The sequence below is a fragment of the Piliocolobus tephrosceles genome, chromosome 7, assembly GCF_002776525.5.
Source record: "Piliocolobus tephrosceles isolate RC106 chromosome 7, ASM277652v3, whole genome shotgun sequence".
Lineage (NCBI taxonomy): Eukaryota > Metazoa > Chordata > Mammalia > Primates > Cercopithecidae > Piliocolobus > Piliocolobus tephrosceles.
Genome location: NC_045440.1, coordinates 148,325,716 through 148,345,624, shown reverse-complemented (window position 1 = coordinate 148,345,624; position 19,909 = coordinate 148,325,716). Strand labels below are relative to the sequence as shown.

Sequence of the window (19,909 nt, the reverse complement as noted above, 5' to 3'; positions counted from 1 at the left end):
AATTCTAAACTCAATCACTCAAAACTTTTCCCATATGCTCAGGATTAGCTTCTCTGTATCAGGTCCTGCTAAAAGGATCACTTTCACACTGTTCTCCATCCTGTCACCACATTAGTGACTACATCATCATCAGCCATTCACTCCTCCTCATGCATACAAATACACCATCTAAATACAACACTGGATAGAGATTTTTATTTATATTCAGTCCACTCTGTTAGTTCTTTTTTTTTTTTTTTTTTTTTTTTTTTTTTGATATAGAGTCTCACTCTGTCACGCAGGCTGGAGTGCTGTGGCACAATCTCGGCTGACTGCAACCTCTGCCTCCCAAGTTCAAGCAATTCTCTTGCCTCAGCCTCCCGAGTAGCTGGGGTTACAGGCGCCTGCCACCACGCCTGGCTAATTTTTTTGTATTTTTAGTAGAGACGGGGTTTCACTATGTTGGCCAGGCTGGTCTCAAACTCCTGTGGCCTCCCGAAGTGCTGAGATTACAGGTATTAGCCACCGCGCCGGGCCGATTTTTTTTTTTTTAATTAGCAATATGTGAAGGTCGTCTTTCAATAGAGACCTGATAGTGCATTTCGTGTTTATGCTTTTCTGAGACTCACCCCAGGTGGCAGTCTTTCCCTTTCACTTCTCCTTGCCGCACACTTGTTGACAGCCTGGTATTGTCCTTTGGAGTTTTTCCTCTGTGTGTTAATTTAATCAAATAGATAATAACACCTTATCCAGCAGCATCCTCCTCTGAGCCAAGCCTGTTCTTAGCACTCTCTTCTCACCAACCACGTGATCTCCAGGCCTTCAGAGGAGTGTGTCATCTCCTGGATTTACAGGTGGGGCATCAGTGCAGCTGGCCCAAGTGAGGCAGGTGAACCAGTCCCAGGTCCTTGTGACACACATACCCTTCATGGGCTCAGGGTCATAGTTTACAAAATGAGATTATCCCCTGCATGCTGACCCCATGCTGCATTTTCACTCACCCATCTGGCGACCTGACACAGCATACATCTTCCTCTTTAGCAGGTGTGTAACTTGTATGTGGAAGGACCAACATAGCATTTGCCTCAGCAACATCCTTGAATCTGCACCCTCACCCACATCCATTCTTATAAGGTACCCACTATCCAAGAGCCAGTCTGATTTATGGAAATACTGCTAGGTAGCCTTCTTAAGAGTATGAGAAACTCCACTTTCCCACGCCTGCCAGTGGCAAGTGTTGACTCCGTACTTGCTATTACAAATGGCATAAAGTGTGAGCTCATTGCTCTTCATTCGTTTATTCAACAAACAGGCTGGGTGTGGTGGCTCAGGCCTGTAATCTTGACACTTTCAGAGGCCAAGGAGGGAGGATCCCTTGAGCCCAGGAGTTCAAGACTAGTCTGGGCAACATAACAAGACCTTGTCTGTACCAAAAAAATTAAATTATCCAGGCGTGGTGGTGCGACCTGTAATCCTGGCTACTTGGGAGGCTGAAGTGGGAGGATCACCTGGAGCCCAGGAGTTGGAGGCTGCATTGAGCTGTGATTAAGCCACTGTACTCCAGCCTGGAATACAAAGTGAGACCCTGTCTCTAAGAAATTAATTAAAAGTTTTAAAAAGTACATTGCCTCGCAATTTTTAAGCATTAGCCTAGAAGTAATTTAAAAAAAAAAAAAAAAAGTCGACCACTGATTACTCTGTTGGGCCTGCTTCTTGGTCTGCTGGTGCAGGAGAAAGGGATAGGGTGAGAGCTGGGTGGGGCCAGGGCTGCTGCAGTGGGTGGGGCAGAGGTCTCTAAGAGATGAATGGGGAGCACAGGCCAAGGGATAAAGGGCTGCAGGGCTCTGAGGAAAATCACAAAGTTTGGGGCATGCCCAGAGGAGCCAGTGGGGTCCTGGGAGGACCTTGGAGCAGAGGACAGTCACTGTGCTCTCACAGGAAGGTAGATGGAGGGGCTTGGCTGGCAGACTGTGCTGAGAGCTGCTGAACATCTAGGGGTGGTTGTCATGGGGCAGGGAGGGCAAGATGGGCAACATGGTCAGGTTCTGAATGTGCTTGGAAGGTGAATTAGAAATGTGAGAGTGAAGAAGGAAGGAGGCTTATGTACAGGTTCACAGACCAAGCTGGGCGCAGAAATGGTGGTAGAGGAGGTGCTCGGTTTGGAATATTAAGTGTCTGAGATGCTATGAGACACCCATATTGAAATGTTGAGTCAGAGGGACGGGGGATCACCAGCTCAAGTGTACCAAAAGAGCTACTGGGCTCAACTGACTTTTCAGACTCACAGGACAACCATGCCTAGCAACAGGTTCATGGAAAAGCTGGCCAGCATCATTCAGCAGCCATCCAGGGAGTACTCGGGTGCATAAACACAAGATGCAGGTAGAAGGAGGAGTTAGCCTAGTCAAAAGCCTCGTGGTCCTACAAGCCACACCTCCTGTGTCGGGAGAACTGGTTGCAAGACCTGCTCAGGAGGCCTTGAATGTACTTCCTGTGGTTGTTCATCATTGAGTCCCAGCCCAGGTGTGGTTGGGCCGTAGAGAGAATGACCACCCACCTCTGCCAGATTTCCAGGGGACTAGAGCTGTGCATTCACCAAAGGTCAAATTCGTGTGCAGGGCCAGGTGCAGTGACTCATGCCTGTAATTCCAGCACTTTGGGAGGCTGAGAGGGGCAGATCACTTGAGCTCAGGGGTTCGAGACCAGCCTGGGCAACATGGTGAAATCCCGTCTCTACAAAAAGTACAAAAATTAGCCAGGCATGGAGGCAGGTGCCTGTTGTCCCAGCTACTCAGGAGACTAAGGTAGGAGGATCGCTTGAGCCTGGAAAACGGAGGTTGCACTGAGTCGAGATCATACCACTGCACTCCAGCCTGGGCAACGGAGCGAGATTCTGTTTCAAGATAAAAAAATGGCAGATCTGTGTGCTGGTGGGTGACCCATGGAAAGGGTCAGGGTATGGTAGGAGAGAAGGCATTTCTGCCCTTGAGGATAGGCAGATGTCAGACAGGGGGACCAGGAGCACATGAGGCCACTGTTAATGATCACACTTGGTCTTCATCTTAATCCAAAATTGGTTACTGTTGGGCTGGGCGCAGTGGCTCATGCCTGTAATCCCAGCACTTTGGGAGGCCGAGGCAGGTGGATCACCTGAGGTCAGGAGTTCGAGACCAGCCTGACCAAGATGGTGAAACCCCGTCTCTACTAAAAATACAAAAAAAAATTAGCTAGGCATGGTGGTGGGTGCTTGTAATCCCAGGTACTCGGGAAGCTGAGGCAGGAGAATTGCTTGAACCTGGGAGGCGGAGGTTGCAGTGAGCCATGATCGTGCCATTGTACCCCAGCCTGTGCGACAGAGCAAGACGTCGTCTCAAAAAAAAAAAAAAAAATTGGTGACTGCACATGGTGGCTCACGCCTGTAATCCCAGCACTTTGGGAGGCCGAGGCGGGCGGATCACCTGAGGTCAGGAGTTCGAGACCAGCCTGACCAACATGGGGAAACCCTGTCTCTACTAAAAATACAAAAAATAGCTGGGCATGGTGGCGGGTGCCTGTAGTCCCAGCTACTCGGGAGGCTGAGGCAGGAGAACGGTGTGAACCCAGGAGGCGGAGCTGGCAGTGAGCCAAGATCGCACCACTGCACTCCAGCCTGGGCAACAGAGTGAGACTCTGTCTCAAAAAAAAAAAAAAAATACAAAAACCATTAGCCGGGCATGGTGGCACATGCCTGTAATCCCAGCTACTCGAGAGGCTGAGACAGGAGAATCACTTGAACCCAGGAGATGGAGGTTGTGGTGAGCCAAGTTCTGACCCTGCACTCCAGCCTGGGCAACAAGAGTGAAACTCTGTCTCAAAACAAACAAACAAAAAAATTGGTTATTAATGTATCCCATCTGGGTACACACAAGTTACTAAAGTAACCACTGATTTCCTGCTGAACTAAAATGTACCATTTTTGTTATCTTCCAGCTTCCCACATACCTATCTGGCCTCATCTGTTCCTCTATCGACAACCTGCTGGTTTAATTACAGTGCCTTCCTACCCACCCTTGGCTCTGATTCCTGGCGAGGCAGGTCCTACCCCCTGTTCTTTCCTATTCTCTAGCATCCATTCTTCTTATGAATTCTCAAGTAGTTTTAGTCATTCCTTTAAAAGACTTCCGTTGGAATTCTAATTAGAATTGCATTGCACTTACACAGAAATGTGCACACACACACACACATTTGGAGGGAGTGGGCATTTTTGGAGAACAGCAGCACAGGGGAGGGTTGAGAGTCAGCCTCTCTCCATCCATGTTTCCCTGTCCTGTTCTTCAGAGGCAAGCAGTTAGTTTATTGTGTATCTTCCTGAAAGTTGTCTATGCAAATATATACATATATCTGATGTGTGTTTGTTGTTTTGCTTTGAGACAGGGTCTCACTCTGTTGCCTGGGCTGGAGTGCAGTGGCACGATCTCAGCTCACTGCAACCTCTGCCTCCTGGGTTCAAGTGATTCTCCTGCCTTAGCCTCCCGAGTAGCTGGGATTACAGGCATGCACCACCACACCCAGCTGATTTTTTTTTTTTTTTTTGAGATGGAGTTTTGCTCTTGTTGCCCAGGCTGAAGTGCAATGGCATGATCTTGGCTCATCGCAACCTCCGCCTCCCAGGTTCAAGCAGTTCTCCTGCCTCAGCGTCCCGAGTAGCTGGGACTACAGGCATGCACCATCACGCCCGGCTAATTTTGTGTTTTTAGTAGAGACGGGGTTTCCCCATGTTGGTCATGGCTGGTCTCAAACTCCTGACCTCAGGTGATCTACCCGTCTCGCCCTCCCAAAGTGCTGAGATTACAGGTATGAGCCACCATGCCTGCCTGTATCTGATGTTTTATAGACAATGGGATTATGATATCCCTTGACTTCTGCCCCCAGGCCCTTTCTTCTGGGCAGCCCTGACACCGATTTTGTCACTCTTAAAGCACCCTGTTTGTTGTGGTGCCCATCTGAGGCAAGCATGTGAGGGGGTTGGTTGCTTTCTTATACCACGTTTTTCTGGAGTGATCTCCCACCTTTGGTCACCTGCTTGGTTTCTGTGTCCCTGTCACAGACTTTGATGCTCCAAAGGACTGTGAACCCTATCCTGTACAGGACCAAATGTGTCAGGAAAGCTCTTGCCCCCGCTCCCCCTTTTTCCCAGCCGTTTGGGTGTGTGTCAGATACCCTTGCTTACCTTGTCGTGTTACGTTCCAGCACGGGCCCCACTACCCCAAGCATCCCTTTCTCACTTGATGACAAGTTTTCCTTCAGCTGCTCAGACCAGATCCCTGGGCCACTGTTGACTCAGTTTGTCCAGAACTGACCACTTCTCATGCCTCCCCTTTGAATACCTGGTTGAACCTGGAGCACCAGGGCTGCCTAAGGGTGGGGTGAGGGGAGTCTTATTGTCACCCTGGTGGCCAAGGCTTTCTTAATTGGGAGGGTGTTTGGGGAAGCAGCTAGGCCTGATGCCTGTATCCCCCACATGACTTGGGGACAGTCTGGTACTTGTGTGAGTGCCTCAGGTATAGAACACACAGGGCCTTGGTGAGCTGGTATCCTTGTGTATGGCAGGACCATGGGCCGGGACCAGGGTGCAGCAAGTGCCTTGCACCTGGTGTTCAGAGAGCCCAGTACTGGCTGGGCAGACCCAGGAACTGTGTGTTCGGGGCCTGGACAGGCTCCTGAACCATAGGGTCAGAGTTCACGGGGGAGGCAAGGCAGACCAAGGCTGCAAAAGTAGCAGCTCCTTGCACCTAACCTCAGTGTACCCCTCACTGACTCTGAGGCCCAGGGATCCCCTGAGGGCCCCCCAGGAAGTTGGGGTCTCAAGGCCATGCCCCTCATTTGCCCCCTTCTCTTCCTCAGCCCCATAGGCTCCTTCAATTTCTGTGATCCTCAGAGGCCCCAGGAGACCAGGTGATGGCAGCAGCCAGGCTCTTGCCAGTGCCGGCAGGACCCCAGGTAAACTGTCCCCAGTGCTTATACAGTGCCCCCAGCCAGAGCCCTGTGGTTCCTTCTGTGCCCCATAGAGCTCCTGAGAGAGCCAGAGCATCTGCATCCCCTGAACTCTGTGGCCCCTTCCCAGTACCCACCTCAGCTCACAGAGTCCCTCCCCCCATTGCCACTGCTCATGTCACATGCACCCACTTCCCATCACAGAGGTCAGGATTTGGTCTTACCTGCAACAGCCCCTGTCATTCCAGGCCAAGTTGACCTTCGAGGATGTGGCTGTGCTCCTCTCCCAGGATGAATGGGACCGCCTGTGTCCTGCTCAGAGAGGCCTCTACAGAAATGTGATGATGGAAACCTATGGGAATGTAGTCTCATTGGGTAAGCCCCCTTAGCAGGCCTTGTCTGTGTATCTGTGTATTAGACTAGGGTGGGGGCTTCTCAGAGTATGGGGCCTGGGGCAGGCTGGTCCTGGAGGTTTGCTCTCATCACCTCTCTGGGTGCTCAGCTCCAGCAGAAGGTCAGTCCTGTCCATTTTCATGTCCCCACAAGTGGCTTGGGCAGGGGGAGGGGGCTCTGTAAATATTGTATAAACAAAGACTTCCCTCCCCACGAGCAGGACTTCCAGTTTCCAAGCCTGACATAATCTCCCAGCTGGAACGAGGGGAAGATCCCTGGGTCCTGGACAGGAAGGGGACTAAGAAGAGCCAGAGCCTGTGGAGTGACTACTCAGGTGAGTGAGGAGAGCTGGCCCCTCCCTCACGAGGGCTAAACAGGTCCTGAGCAAAGCTGTGGACCTAGTTCATACTGAGCCGCTGACTGGAGTGGCTTCCATCTGGGGTAAAACCTTATCTGGCCTTGTCTGGCAAAGGAGTCTGGACTGGGGGTTGCTGAATCAGGTGGCAGTCAGTGGTGGGAAGTGAGCATAGCAGTGAATTTCAACAAGCTGATGTGCAGAGCCATGTAGAGGAAGTTAGGGCGTGGCTGCAGTGATTCTGTCCCTGGACTGGTTAGCCAGATTTGGTTCTAATAGGACATTCAGGTTTTGAGAGTTACCTGGTGATTTAGAAAAGAACAAAGCATCCTAAATGTGGAAAGGAAGTGTCTCAACCTAACACTCAAGGTGAAGTGCTGAAAACACACAGCTTCATCTCAAGAACAAGACAAAGGAGCCCGCCATCCCCATGTCTGTATAACACTGTACTGGGCATCCCATGTATGAAATAAGGCAAAACCGGCCGGGCGCGGTGGCTCACGCCTGTAATCCCAGCACTTTGGGAGGCCGAGGCGAGCGGATCACAAGGTCAGGAGATTGAGACCATCCTGGCTAACACGGTGAAACCCTGTCTCTGCTAAAGATAAAAAATTAGCTGGGCGTGGTGGCAGGCACCTGTAGTCCCAGCTACTCGGGAGGCTGAGGCAGGAGAATGGTGTGAACCCGGGAGGCGGAGGTTGCAGTGAGCTGAGATCGCGCTACTGCACTCCAGCCTGGGTGACAGAGTGAGACTCTGTTTCAAAAAAGAAATAAAAATAAAAAATAAGGCAAAATCAAAGCTGTAAGAATTGGAAAGAAAAAAGCATTGTTTGCAGTTTATGTGATTGTCAGCCTGGAAAATGATTGATTAAAATTTCACAAGGGAAATTACCAGTTTTGCTGGATACAAATTTTTTTTTTTTTTTTTTGAGACAGAGTCTCACTCTGTTGCCGAGGCTGGAGTGCAGTGGCGCAATGTTGGCTCACTGCAAGCTCCACCTCCCGGGTTCACACCATTCTCCTGCCTCAGCCTCCTGAGTAGGTGCCCACCACTACACCCAGCTCTTTTTCTTTATTTTTTTTTTGAGATGGAGTCTTGCTCTGTCGCCCAGGCTGGAGTGCAGTGGTGCAATCTCCGCTCACTGCAAGCTCCGCCACCTCCCGGTTTATGCCATTCTCCTGCCTTAGCTTCCCAAGAAGCTGGGACTACAGGCGCCCGCCACCACGCCTAACTAATTTTTTTTTTTTTTTTTTTTGTATTTTTGGTAGAGATGGGGTTTCACCGTGTTAGCTAGGATGGTCTTGATCTCCTGACCTCGTGATCCACCCATCTCGGCCTCCCAAAGTGCTAGGATTACAGGTGTGAGCCACCGCGCCTGGCTGGTTCAAGCAATTCTTTTGCCTCAGCTTCTTGAATAGCTGGTATTACAGGTCCAATGCCACCATGCCCAGCTAATTTTTGTAGTTCTAGTAGAGACAGGATTTCACCATGTTGGCCAGGCTAGTCTCGAACTCCTGACCTCAGGTAATCCACCTGCCTCAGCCTCCCAAAGTGCTGGTATTACAGGCATGAGCCACTGCACCTGGCCAAAAATGTTTTATTTATATTTGTCAGCAACCAGCAAAGGTGTAATATTTCAAAAAAAAACATTTATAATAGGATCAGGAATATAAAGTATCCAAGAATTAATCTAACAAAAGATGTACAAGACCTTTAGATGGAAAAAATTATAAAAGGAAAGATGGTGCATAGATCCAACCCTGAAGTTCGTGTTTGTGGTTGCTTAAGGCAAAGAACCTCTGACTTCAGTAAGGTGATGTCTGAATCTTAGGAAAACCTCCATCAGCCTGTCCTGCCATAGTGTGCCCCACTCGGGGTGAGCAGGGACAGTTCGGGCAACACCTCTGCTGGCTGATCAGCTTCGGCGTTTCAGATGTGGTGGTTTTCCCCTTGAAAGCTCCTCCTCATTTCTAAAGTAGCTTTATGTAGATAGGGCACCAGGTGTTACAGTTTACCTCTTCCTGGCCTGCAAAATCAGATATCCTCAGAGGAACAAGGTACATGCCAGCCCTAGAGGAATTTAATTTTCCAAGTGACTGTAAACAAGAAGACACATCATCATGTCTTGGAAATCTTGCATAGAACTTCTGCTTGCTGACTGCAGCTGTAGGAGGCAAGAAAACACAGGAGAGCGTTTTGCCGCCACTGCCAAACCAGTCCTGGGCTCTCTCGTGTCCAGCTATGTACTCACCTGATGGAGAGCTTAAACTCCCTTTGAGTGCCCTTTGAATTTGATACCACAGAGACTGTGAAATTCTCTGGGAGCATGGCTGGTTGGAGATGAGAAGTTTTTTCACAGAAGCACCTGGTCACCTCACCTCTGGCACAGGCCACAGAGGACAGTGGGACTGAGTGAGTTTTAGATTACTGATGTGCATAGAAGCAGAAGCCACCTGCCACAACCTGGATTACTGCCGCTGGCATCAGAGCAGGTGAGGAGTAGAATATGCCTTTGTCTTGTCCTGGCAGTTCCTCAGGATGGATAAGTGTGTGCACCTGCCCAGCCCTGCCTCTGCTGTTTATAACTCAGTAAATTACATGTTCTAATAGCAATGGAAGGATTTTCCACTCTTTTTTGTTTTTGTTTTTGTTTTTTGAGAGATGGAGTCTTGCTCTGTCCCCCAGGCTGGAATGCAGTGGTGAGATCTCGGCTCACTGCAACCTCTTTGCCTCCGGGGTTCAAGCGATTCTCCCGCCTGAACTTCCCTAGTAGCTGGGACTACAGACATGCACCACCACATCCCACGTCCAGCTAATTTTTGTATTTTTTAGTAGAGATGGGATTTCACTCTATGTTGGCCAGGCTGGTCTCGAACTTCTGACCTCAAGTGATCCACTCGCCTCGGCCTCCCAAAGTGCTGGGATTACAGATGTGAGCCACCGCGCCCGGCCAGGATTTCCCACTCTTGAAGGGAGTATTTTGTTGTCACTTCAACGTGCTGTTTTTTTTCCAGACAACCTCAAATGTGACCACACTACAGCCTGTACACAAGACAGTTTATCTTGTCCATGGGGTAAGTGTATACCTGATCTTTTTAATTCAGTACAATCTCTGAAGGTGTTAATGCTCATGTTCTACAAGAATGTAGAGGCTACTCAGGGTGCTATGAAGCGTGTTAAACAACTCACACAATTGCTACAAAGCACCAGGGAGGGGCTTTTTGTGTTTGTTAATATTTAAAACATTTTCCTTTTCTTGTGAGCCATAGTAGGCCCAGAGAGATTACTGGGTTTTTATAATTAAAAATTTATATCTGTGAAATCACTTTTTTTCCTTTTTTTTGTCATGCTTAAAACATACTTCCCTACTTTATACTTAAAACAACAACGGAAACCATCATTCTAAAAGCAAGTGACTCTTGGCTGAAGTCCAGCTTCTGCATAGTATGGATGCTAGGTGCAGGCGAGTTTGACCTTCACAGCAACTTGAGTCTGTCTCACAGACAGTCATATGGTGCTTTCGTGCCATGGATGATTGAGCAAGTAATCTCTTACACAGTTAGTTTAGTGTGTGTGTGTGTGTGTGTGTGTGTGTGTGTGTTTCAGGCTGGAGTGCATGGTAGAGACAGGGTCTTGCTATGTTGCCCAAGCTGGTCTCAAACTCCTGGGCTCAAGCAATCCTCCTGCCTCAGCCTCCCAACATGCTGGGATTACAGGCATGAGCCACTGTGCCTGGCCTATGTTTCATTATTAAAGACATCTTGCCCATCTTGTCATCAGGTCAGAAGCCACCCATTCAGGAACCTTTTTTTTTTTTTAGACAGGCTGTCACTCTGTTGCCCAGGCTGGAGTGCAGTGGCATAATCATGACTCATCACAGTTTCAACCTCCTGGGCTCAAGCATTCCTCCCACTTCAGCTTCCCGAGAGTAGCTATAACCGCAGGTGTAGACCACCATACCCAGCTAATTTTTGTAGAGATGGGGTTTCACCATGTTGCACAAGCTGGTCTTGAACTTCTGGCCTCAAGTGATCCTGCTGCCTTGCCCTCCCAAAGTGCTGGGATTACAGACATGAGCCACCACACCTGGTGAAACTTCAGACAATAGAAATAATACCTTTCAGTGTAAATGAGTAACTATTTCTTTAGCCTATAGGCTTTTATTCTGTGAAGATGAGGCTTATACATTAAAGAAAGAAAGAACTAAAATTTCTATCAGTTTAAAAAACATGTAGCCAGCCTAGGCAAGATACTGAGACCCCACACTACAAAATAAAATTTAAAAATTAGCCAGACATGGTGGTGCATTCCTGTAATCCCAGCCACATGGAGGCTGAGACGGGAGGATGGCTTGAGCCCAGGAGGTGGAGGTTGCAGTGAGCCATGATCACACCACTGCACTCCAGCCTGGGTGACAGAGTGAGACCCTGTCTTAAAAAAACCCACACAGAGTAACTTTCTAAAATGAGATATGTTAAAAATTGTATTAAACTGGGCCGGGGGTGGTAGCTCACACCTGTAATCCCAGCACTTTGAGAGGCCAAGGCGGATGGATCACCTGAGGTCAGGAGTTCGAAACCAGGCTGGCCAACATGGTGAAACCCCATCTCTACTAAAAATACAAAAAATTATCTGGGCGTGGTGGTGCATGCCTGTAATCCTAGCTCCTCGGGAGGCTGAGGCAGGAGAATCGCTTGAACCTGGGAGGCGGAGGTTGCAGTGAGCTGAGATCACACCATTGCACTCCAGCCTGGGCAATAAGAATGAAACTCCATCTCAAAAAAATTAAACTGAAGATAGTGAATTTACATTTTTTAATTAAAAAAACTTAAATTCTCACTGTTTGAATTTGTCGATACACTTAATAAATAAATTCCTCTGAATAGAATAAAAAGACACAAATACTCAAAAAGAAAAGTAGGCACAAGTTTCTGCGTAGATTAGAAAAACCAAAGGGCCAATAAACAAGAAAACTGCTCAGCCTCATTATTCATCAGTAAAGTGGAAATCAGAACCACTGTGACACGATGTTACACCTTCAGAATGGAAAAAATGGAAAGATCTGACAATATCACATGTGGGTGAGGATGTAGGGCAGCTAATAGGGATGTAAATTCACATAGCCACTTTGGAAAAGTATGGCATTATCCAATGAAATTGAAAACATCACATCCTGAGAGAATGGAGATAAACTGAAGGGAAAAAACAAAAACAAAAAAACCTGAAATTGAAAATATGAATTCCTCTGTTTACCACTTCCCACTCTTGCATATGTTTACAGCAAGGGCATTTGTGTGTAAGCACCAGGAAACATAGGAGAACCTTCACAGAAGCATGCTTCATGATTTTAAAAAAATTTGAAAATAATTCAGGACTGGGTGCCGTGGCTCATGCCTGTAATCCCAGCACTTTGGGAGGCCAAGGCGGGTGTATCACAACGTCAGGAGTTTGAGACCATCCTGGCCAACATGGTGAAACCCCGTCTCTACTGAAGATACAAAACAATTAGCTGGCCGTGGTGGCATGTGCCTGTAATCCCAGCCACCAGGGAGGCTGAGGTAGGAGAATCACTTCAACCCAGGAGGCAGAGGTTGCAGTGAGCTGAGATCATGCGATTGCACTCCAGCCTGGGTGACAGGGTGAGAATCTGTCTCAAAAAAAAAAAAGAATTATGCTCATAAACAGAATAGACATAAACAAACTATGGTATTTTAACGTAATGGAAAATACTGCAGTGAAAATGATTGAATAACTGCTGTACAACAACATGATATATCTCAAAAACATAATGCTGATGGGAAAACAAGTTCCAGAAGACTGTGCTCCATGAAATTATAGAAAGCTCAGAAACGTGCATAACTAAATAAAATAAAATAATGTTTAGAGCCTGGCACAATGGCTCAAGCCTGTAATCCCAGCACTTTGGGAGGCAAAGGCAGGAGGATCGTTTGAGCCCCCCAGGAGCTTGAGGCTGCAGTGAGCTATGATAGTAGCCACTGCACTCCAGCTTGGGTGACAGAGCGAGACTCCTCTAAAAAAAAATCACTGTTGTCCTCAGCACCTCTTACCTCCCACCCGCTCACACACAATCAGCCTGCAGAGCACTCCACCTGCTCCCAGAAGGGTCTCCACTCCAGCCTTTCCCGCCATCTGCGCTGCTGCTCCTGAAGGCCTCATCTGTGGCCTCAAGTTGGCAGCAGATTCCCATTATGTCCCTCTGCACCTTCAGTCTTGTCCTTCCCTCCCCTCCTCCTACCATTGCATTGTGTACATGAAATTATCTTCCACATGGCAGGCCCAGTGGTTCACACCTGTAATCCCAGTAGTTTGGGAGACCGAGGTGGGTGAATCACTTGAGGTCAAGAGTTCAAGACCAGTCTGGCCGACACGGCAAAACCCCATCTCTACTAAAAATACAAAAATTAGCCAGGCACGGTGGTGTGCGTCTGTAATCCCAGTTACTCAGAAGGCTCAGACACGAGAATCGCTTGAACCTGAGAGGTGGGGGTTGCAGTGCACCGCACTCCAGCCTGGATAACAGAGCAAGGCTCCATCTCAAAAAAAAAAAAAAGAGAGAAATTATTTTCCACAAAGAGGTAACAGCACCACCACCCCTACCTCATGCACAATGTCTATTGGCCTCCAGATGGCACCCCCCAACTTGCTCACAATACCTCACACCTCTCCCTGCCTGCCCAAGTGCTGCTGTCTGCCCCACAGGGCACCCACGTTGTGTGGGCCTGCATTTCAGCTCTGTCCACATGAGGACCCCTGGGGGAGCAGGGCTCAGGCACCACTGGGCTGTTGCCCTGCTGTTCTGTGGACTCCACGCGGGGGTGTGACCTCAAACTGGAGTTTGCACCTTTCTCTTAAACCTCACTATTAGCCTTGGCACATTCCTGTTTGGAAACATTATCTTCGGATTTCTAGTTGTTTGACACAGTTATGGTGGTTCTGTTCCTCTCTAGCTCACACAGACGTGTGCATTGAGGGATTTTGCACCTTCATCATCAAGGCCAGTTTCAGTGTTGCACTAGCTCTTCAGTTTTGAGTAGCATTAACATTTTCATTTTGGATTTGTTCTTTCAGAATGTGAAACCAAGGGAGAGAATCAAAATACAGACTTGAGTCCGAAGCCATTAATTTCAGAGGAAACAGTGATTCTGGGGAAAACACCCTCGGGGAGGATTGATCAAGAAAATAATGAAACAAAGCGAAGCTTCTGTCTGAGTCCAAACTCTGTTGACCACCGTGAAGTTCAGGGCTTAAGCCAAAGCATGCCACTCACTCCACACCAGGCAGTGCCTAGCGGAGAGAGGCCCTACATGTGTGTTGAGTGTGGGAAGTGCTTTGGCCGGAGTTCTCACCTCCTTCAGCATCAGCGTATCCACACTGGAGAGAAGCCCTATGTGTGCAGTGTGTGTGGGAAGGCCTTCAGCCAGAGCTCAGTCCTTAGTAAACACAGGAGAATTCACACAGGTGAGAAGCCCTATGAGTGTAATGAGTGTGGAAAAGCCTTTAGAGTGAGCTCAGATCTTGCTCAGCATCATAAGATACATACGGGAGAGAAGCCTCACGAATGCCTTGAGTGTCGGAAAGCCTTCACTCAGCTCTCACATCTCATTCAGCACCAGCGGATCCACACGGGAGAAAGGCCGTACGTGTGTCCATTGTGTGGGAAAGCCTTCAACCATAGCACTGTCCTGCGGAGCCACCAGAGGGTACACACTGGGGAGAAGCCTCACAGGTGCAATGAGTGTGGGAAAACCTTCAGTGTGAAGAGGACACTGCTGCAGCACCAAAGGATCCACACCGGGGAGAAGCCCTACACGTGCAGTGAATGTGGGAAGGCCTTCAGCGACCGCTCAGTCCTCATTCAGCACCACAACGTGCACACCGGGGAGAAGCCCTATGAGTGCAGTGAGTGTGGGAAGACCTTCAGCCACCGGTCCACCCTGATGAATCACGAGCGGATCCACACCGAGGAAAAGCCCTATGCATGCTACGAATGCGGGAAGGCCTTCGTTCAGCACTCACACCTGATCCAGCACCAGAGAGTCCACACTGGGGAGAAACCCTATGTGTGTGGTGAATGTGGGCACGCCTTCAGTGCACGCCGGTCTCTGATCCAGCATGAGAGAATCCACACGGGTGAAAAGCCCTTCCAGTGCACAGAATGTGGCAAAGCCTTCAGCCTGAAAGCAACTCTGATTGTGCACTTGAGGACCCACACGGGTGAGAAGCCCTATGAATGCAATAGCTGTGGGAAGGCCTTCAGCCAGTATTCAGTGCTCATCCAGCACCAGCGAATCCACACAGGCGAGAAGCCCTATGAGTGCGGGGAGTGTGGGCGTGCCTTCAACCAGCACGGCCACCTAATCCAGCACCAGAAAGTGCACAGAAAGTTGTGACCCATGGCTGACACAAGAATCCATTCTCACAGAAACTGCACGTGGAACCACAAGCAGCCTTCAGCCCAAGAGAAGTTTCTGTTAACTCTGTAGGAAGCCTTTCTTTGGTGATTCAATGTCACAAAATAACTCAAAAAAGAAGCACTTAGCATGCTGTTCCTGTGGAAAAACTTCAGAGACTGCCTGTTTTATTTTCCTCAACATCTTGAAGTTATATTGGAGAGTAATCATAAAATTGTAGTGAATTTTGGTAAAAACAGCCATAATTCTTTCTTTGACATTAGTTTATTTGAACTAAGGTAATTTAAGGCATAAGAACTATTATCCCAATAAAATCTTACATTCCAAATAAAGTTCTTTTTCTAAGAACATTACATGCCCTTCCTAAATGTCAATTAACCATACAAATTATTGCACTTAAAATTTGAAAGTTGGACTATTTTCAGTATTCTCTTAAAACACTAGTGTTATATGGATAAAGTGATATAAAAAGATATTTTCATCAAGTATCATGTGAAATGGATGGAAAGCCTAAGTGTGTGGAAACACCTGTTTTGTATGAAACAAGGAAAAAGTCTAAAGATATATTAGTGAGAAATTACATAAATTTAAAAAACTTGCTTTTTTTTTTTTTTGGAGACAGTCTTGCTCTGTTGCCCAGGCTAGAGTGCAGTGGCATGATCTTGGCTCACTGCAGTCTCTGCGCCCCCAGATTCAAGCTTTTCTTGTGCCTCAGCCTCCCAAGTAACTAGGATTATAAGTATGCCCCATCACGCCTGGCTAATTTTTGTATTTTTAGTAGATACGGGTTTTACCATGTTGGCCAGGCTGGTCTCGAACTCCTGGCCTCAACTGATCTGCCCACCTTGGCCTCCGAAAGTGTTGGGATTACAGGCATGAGGCACCATGCCTGGCCTAGAAAACCCTTTATCTGGAGCTTTAACTTTATTCAAGATCAGAAAGGATATGCTAACTTTTTAGTAAAAATTCAACTCAAAAATGGGTATTTTCCTCAAAACCTGCCCTTATGACCTGCAGATCCTGTGCCCCAGAAACCATGGGATGTCTCAATTCCTATGCAGGCAAAGGAGGGGAGCGTCACACTCGGCAGACCTCATAGCTGTTACACCAAGTGGGTACCTCTTTACATCTTACGGTATTTCTCCCAAAAAATGCTGAAAATACTGTTGTTTGGTAGATATATTTAAAACATACATTTCTCAAATTCAGATAGCTCTTTTACTATCTCTAATATTTCTCTTCCTTTATTTGATTTTTTTCATTTTTTTACTCCTGATTCAAGAGTCTAGATTCCATTGCCATATTACTATGAGGAAGATGAATCTGGTTTATTCATAATTAAAAATTTGTATTTGTTCAGAATTATTCTAAGTTTTTTTTTTTTTTTTTTTTTTTTTTTTTTTTTGAGACAAAGTCTTGCTCTTGTTCCCCAGGCTGGAGTGCAATGGCACGATCTCAGCTCACTGCAACCTCTGCCTCCTGGGTTCAAGCAATTCTCCTTCCTCAGCCTCCCGAGTAGCTGGAATTACAGGTGCCTGCTACCACACCCGACTAATTTTTGTATTTTTAGTAGAAATGAGGTTTCACCTTGTTGGCCAGGCTGGTCTCGAACTCCTGACCTCAGGTGATCCGCCCGCCTTGGCCTCCCAAAGTGCTGGGATTACAGGCATGAGCCACCACGCCCGGCCAGGGATACAGTTCTTAAAACTGAATCAGAACCATTTCTGATAGCAGCCAGCTACAAAGGAATCAAACGTATGAGATTCAAGCCACTTCAAATTCTCAACATGTTAAGTGCCTGAGATAGAGAAGGGCTGTCTTCACCCCAGGCCCCCACCCCCAGCATCTGTCAGCTTGGTGGGGAAGAAATAGGCACTAGGATATTGTTCCTTTTTGTTTGTTTGTTTTACAGACGGTCTTGCTCTGTCACCAGGTTGGAGTGCAGTGGTGCCATCATGGCTCACCGCTGCTTCAAACTCCTGGGCTGAAGCAATCCTCCCACCTCAGCTTCCCAAAAGGTTAGGATTACAGGCATGAGCCGCTGTGCCCATCCAGGCATTGATCCCTAAGTCCACAGCAAAACACCACGATGTAGACAAAAGCTTGTTCCCCCTTCTATGTACAGACACTGGTGAGAGAAACTGACAACAGTGAGGTATTAACTCCAGAGAGGAACTGGTAACTGATTTGTTAACTTGAGAAAGGAGCTGACATCACTAGTGTTTTACTTCAGAGCAACTGAACCCACTGAAGTGAAATTCCAGAGGAACTACTATTACTGAGATGTTACTTCAGAGGAACTGAGATCACTGAAGTGAAACTTCAGATTAGCTCAGGTAACCGAGGTGTTAACTTTGGAGGCGTTGTCCATTCCCTGAGGTGTTGTTTCCGATAGATGAAATAACTAAGGTGTTACTTCAGAGAAGACAAGAGCGTAACTGTTTCTTTGGAGAAGAGCTGAGATCACTGAGGTGTCACTTCAGAAAGAGAGACAATTTGTGTTACTTCAGAGGATCTGAGTACACTGAGGTGTTTCATCAGAGAGGAGGTGAGATCACTGGGTGTTACTTCTGAAAGGAACAGACATCACTAATGGGTACTGCAGAGTGGCTCTGACCACTGAGGTTTACTTCAGAGGAGCTGAAATAACGTAAATGGGATACTAAGGTAATACTTTAGAGATGGATCATTGAGGTAATTCTTCAGAGAAGCTGAGATCACAGAGGTGTCTCTTCAGAGAAGTTGAGATCACTAACGTGAAACTCCAGAATGGAGGTCACTGACTGCTATTTCATAAAGGAAGTGAAATCACTATATTGTACCATCAGAAAGATGAGAATGCTGAGATGTTACTTAGGAGCTGAGATTACTGAGGTTCTGCTTCAGAGAAAAGCTGATATCAATGAGGTGTTACTTAAGGGAGGAGCTGAGGTTACTGAGGTATTATTCAGGACCACTATGATATCCCTCAGCTGTTAGAAGCTGAGATCACAGAGATGTTACTTAACAGAGGCTGAGACTGCTGATGTGATTCTTCAGAAAGGAAAGGAGATCACTAAGCTGTTACTTTAGAAAGGAGACGAAACAACTCCAGCTGTTTACTGGAGTTGAGATCACACAGGTGTTACTTCAGAGGTGGCTGAAATCACTAAGGTGATTCTTTAGAGAAAGGTTGAGATCACTAGGGGTGATGCTTTAAAAAGAGGTTACTTTAGGGAAAAGCTATGACCACTGAGATGCTACTTCAGAATGGAGCTGAGATCACTGAGGTAATAGTCCAAAGAGGAACTGAGATTACTGAGGTGTTACTGCAGAGCCAGGAGATCACTCAGGTTCCCAGATGAGATCACTGAGGTGAAAGTCCAGAAACCTGAGATCACATCAATGTTAATTCAGAAAATGAGAACACTGTGGTGCTATCTTAAATCTTCTATGAAGGGAAGCTGCCAACCCGTATTAGTTGAGTCCGCAGCTGGCATGTGACTCAGTGGCAGCTGCTCAGTGCCCACTACTATTCAGGCCCCAATTTCTAATCATCAAAGACAAAGTCATATTCCAATTAAGATGAGAATAATTCAGTTAAATTCAATACACAGGAACATTTGTTTAGAAAGACTGTGTATCACAGGACAACTTAAGTTACACAGTACAAGTTATTCTGGATTCCAGTGACCTAGGTTTTCAGAGAAATCCTTCCAAAAAGTATAGTTTGTTTTCCTGCCTTCTTAAAGTGAGCTTAATATCATTCTGCCTGTTCTTGCTGTGTCAGGCTGCCATTGATCCACTGGCGAGAATGCAGGCTCAGGTGTCCATGGAGCCAGGAAGTGGGCTTCAATGCCCTTCTTTCTGAGGAGGATTCCCAGGCCATGTATTCTTGCCACTCACTTCCTCCTCTCCAAGGAGAAAGGTGGCACATGACCTACTGGAACATATGGGCTGTCTACCTTTTTGGAATATAATATCAAAGGCCAGGGCCCTGAACTTTCATGCTGATAACAGCCTTCTCAACCATTATCTGCTGCCTCTGATTTGTCGGCAGCATTCCACCTTTATTTTGGATTTGTTTTATTCAGAAGTCTGTATGTTTTAGATATTTAAATACTTCTCTTTGGCTGGGCACAATGGCTTACACCTGTAATCCCAGCACTTTGGGAGGCTGAGGTGGGCAGATCGCTTGACCCCAGGACTTTAAGACCAGCCAGACCAACATGGTGAAAACGCTTCTCTAAAAAAAAAAAAAAATTAGCTGGGTGTGGTGATTTGTGCCTGTAGTCCCAGATATGCAGGAGGCTAAGGTGGGAGGATTGATTGAAGCTGGGAGTTCAAGACTAGTGAGCTGTGATCATACTACTGCACTCTAGCCTGGACAACAGAACGAGACCTTGTCACAAAAAATACTTATTTCTTTTAAAATTGTTTATCCTAACAGCTACTAAGAATTTGAAACGGTTCTCTTCAAATTTTCTATTGTTTTGGAAAACATTTTAGTCTGCCTGGAATTTATTTCTGTGTATAATCTGACGCTTTCCAATAAAAAAGTAGTGACTGGAACAAGTATTTGCAGTGAAGAAAGATCAATAACTTTGGCATAAAGATCTACAAATCAGTGATCATAGGACATGAACAGAACACTCCAAAGAAGAGAATATACAACCATGGAAGCCTGGAAAAGGCTCAAGTGTGCCAATCCCAAAACAAATAACATGCTACCTAACCCACTCATCAGTAAAGATTATCCTGTAATGACCAGGTATGAGAAGATGTGTGCTTTCATGC

General features: G+C 47.0%; 1 protein-coding gene across 5 annotated transcripts in view; it reads left to right on the top strand.

Moving 5' to 3' along the window:
- Nucleotides 1-19,688, top strand: part of ZNF250 (zinc finger protein 250) — a 25,438-nt gene extending 5,750 nt beyond the window's left edge. For 3 of the 5 annotated variants that reach the window (XM_023188270.2, XM_023188269.2, XM_023188271.3), the window contains exons 2-6: nt 5,863-5,958; nt 6,201-6,327; nt 6,566-6,679; nt 9,716-9,775; nt 13,791-19,688. In XM_023188270.2, coding sequence (XP_023044038.1) covers nt 5,917-5,958; nt 6,201-6,327; nt 6,566-6,679; nt 9,716-9,775; nt 13,791-15,112 — 1,665 coding nt within the window. In that variant the 5' untranslated portion in view covers nt 5,863-5,916 and the 3' untranslated portion in view covers nt 15,113-19,688. Of the gene's footprint in view, nt 1-5,862; nt 5,959-6,185; nt 6,328-6,565; nt 6,680-9,715; nt 9,776-13,790 lie in introns of all 5 variants that reach the window. The other 2 variants (XM_023188268.2, XM_023188267.2) reach the window with 1 other exon arrangement.
- Nucleotides 19,689-19,909: the final 221 nt, after the last annotated feature.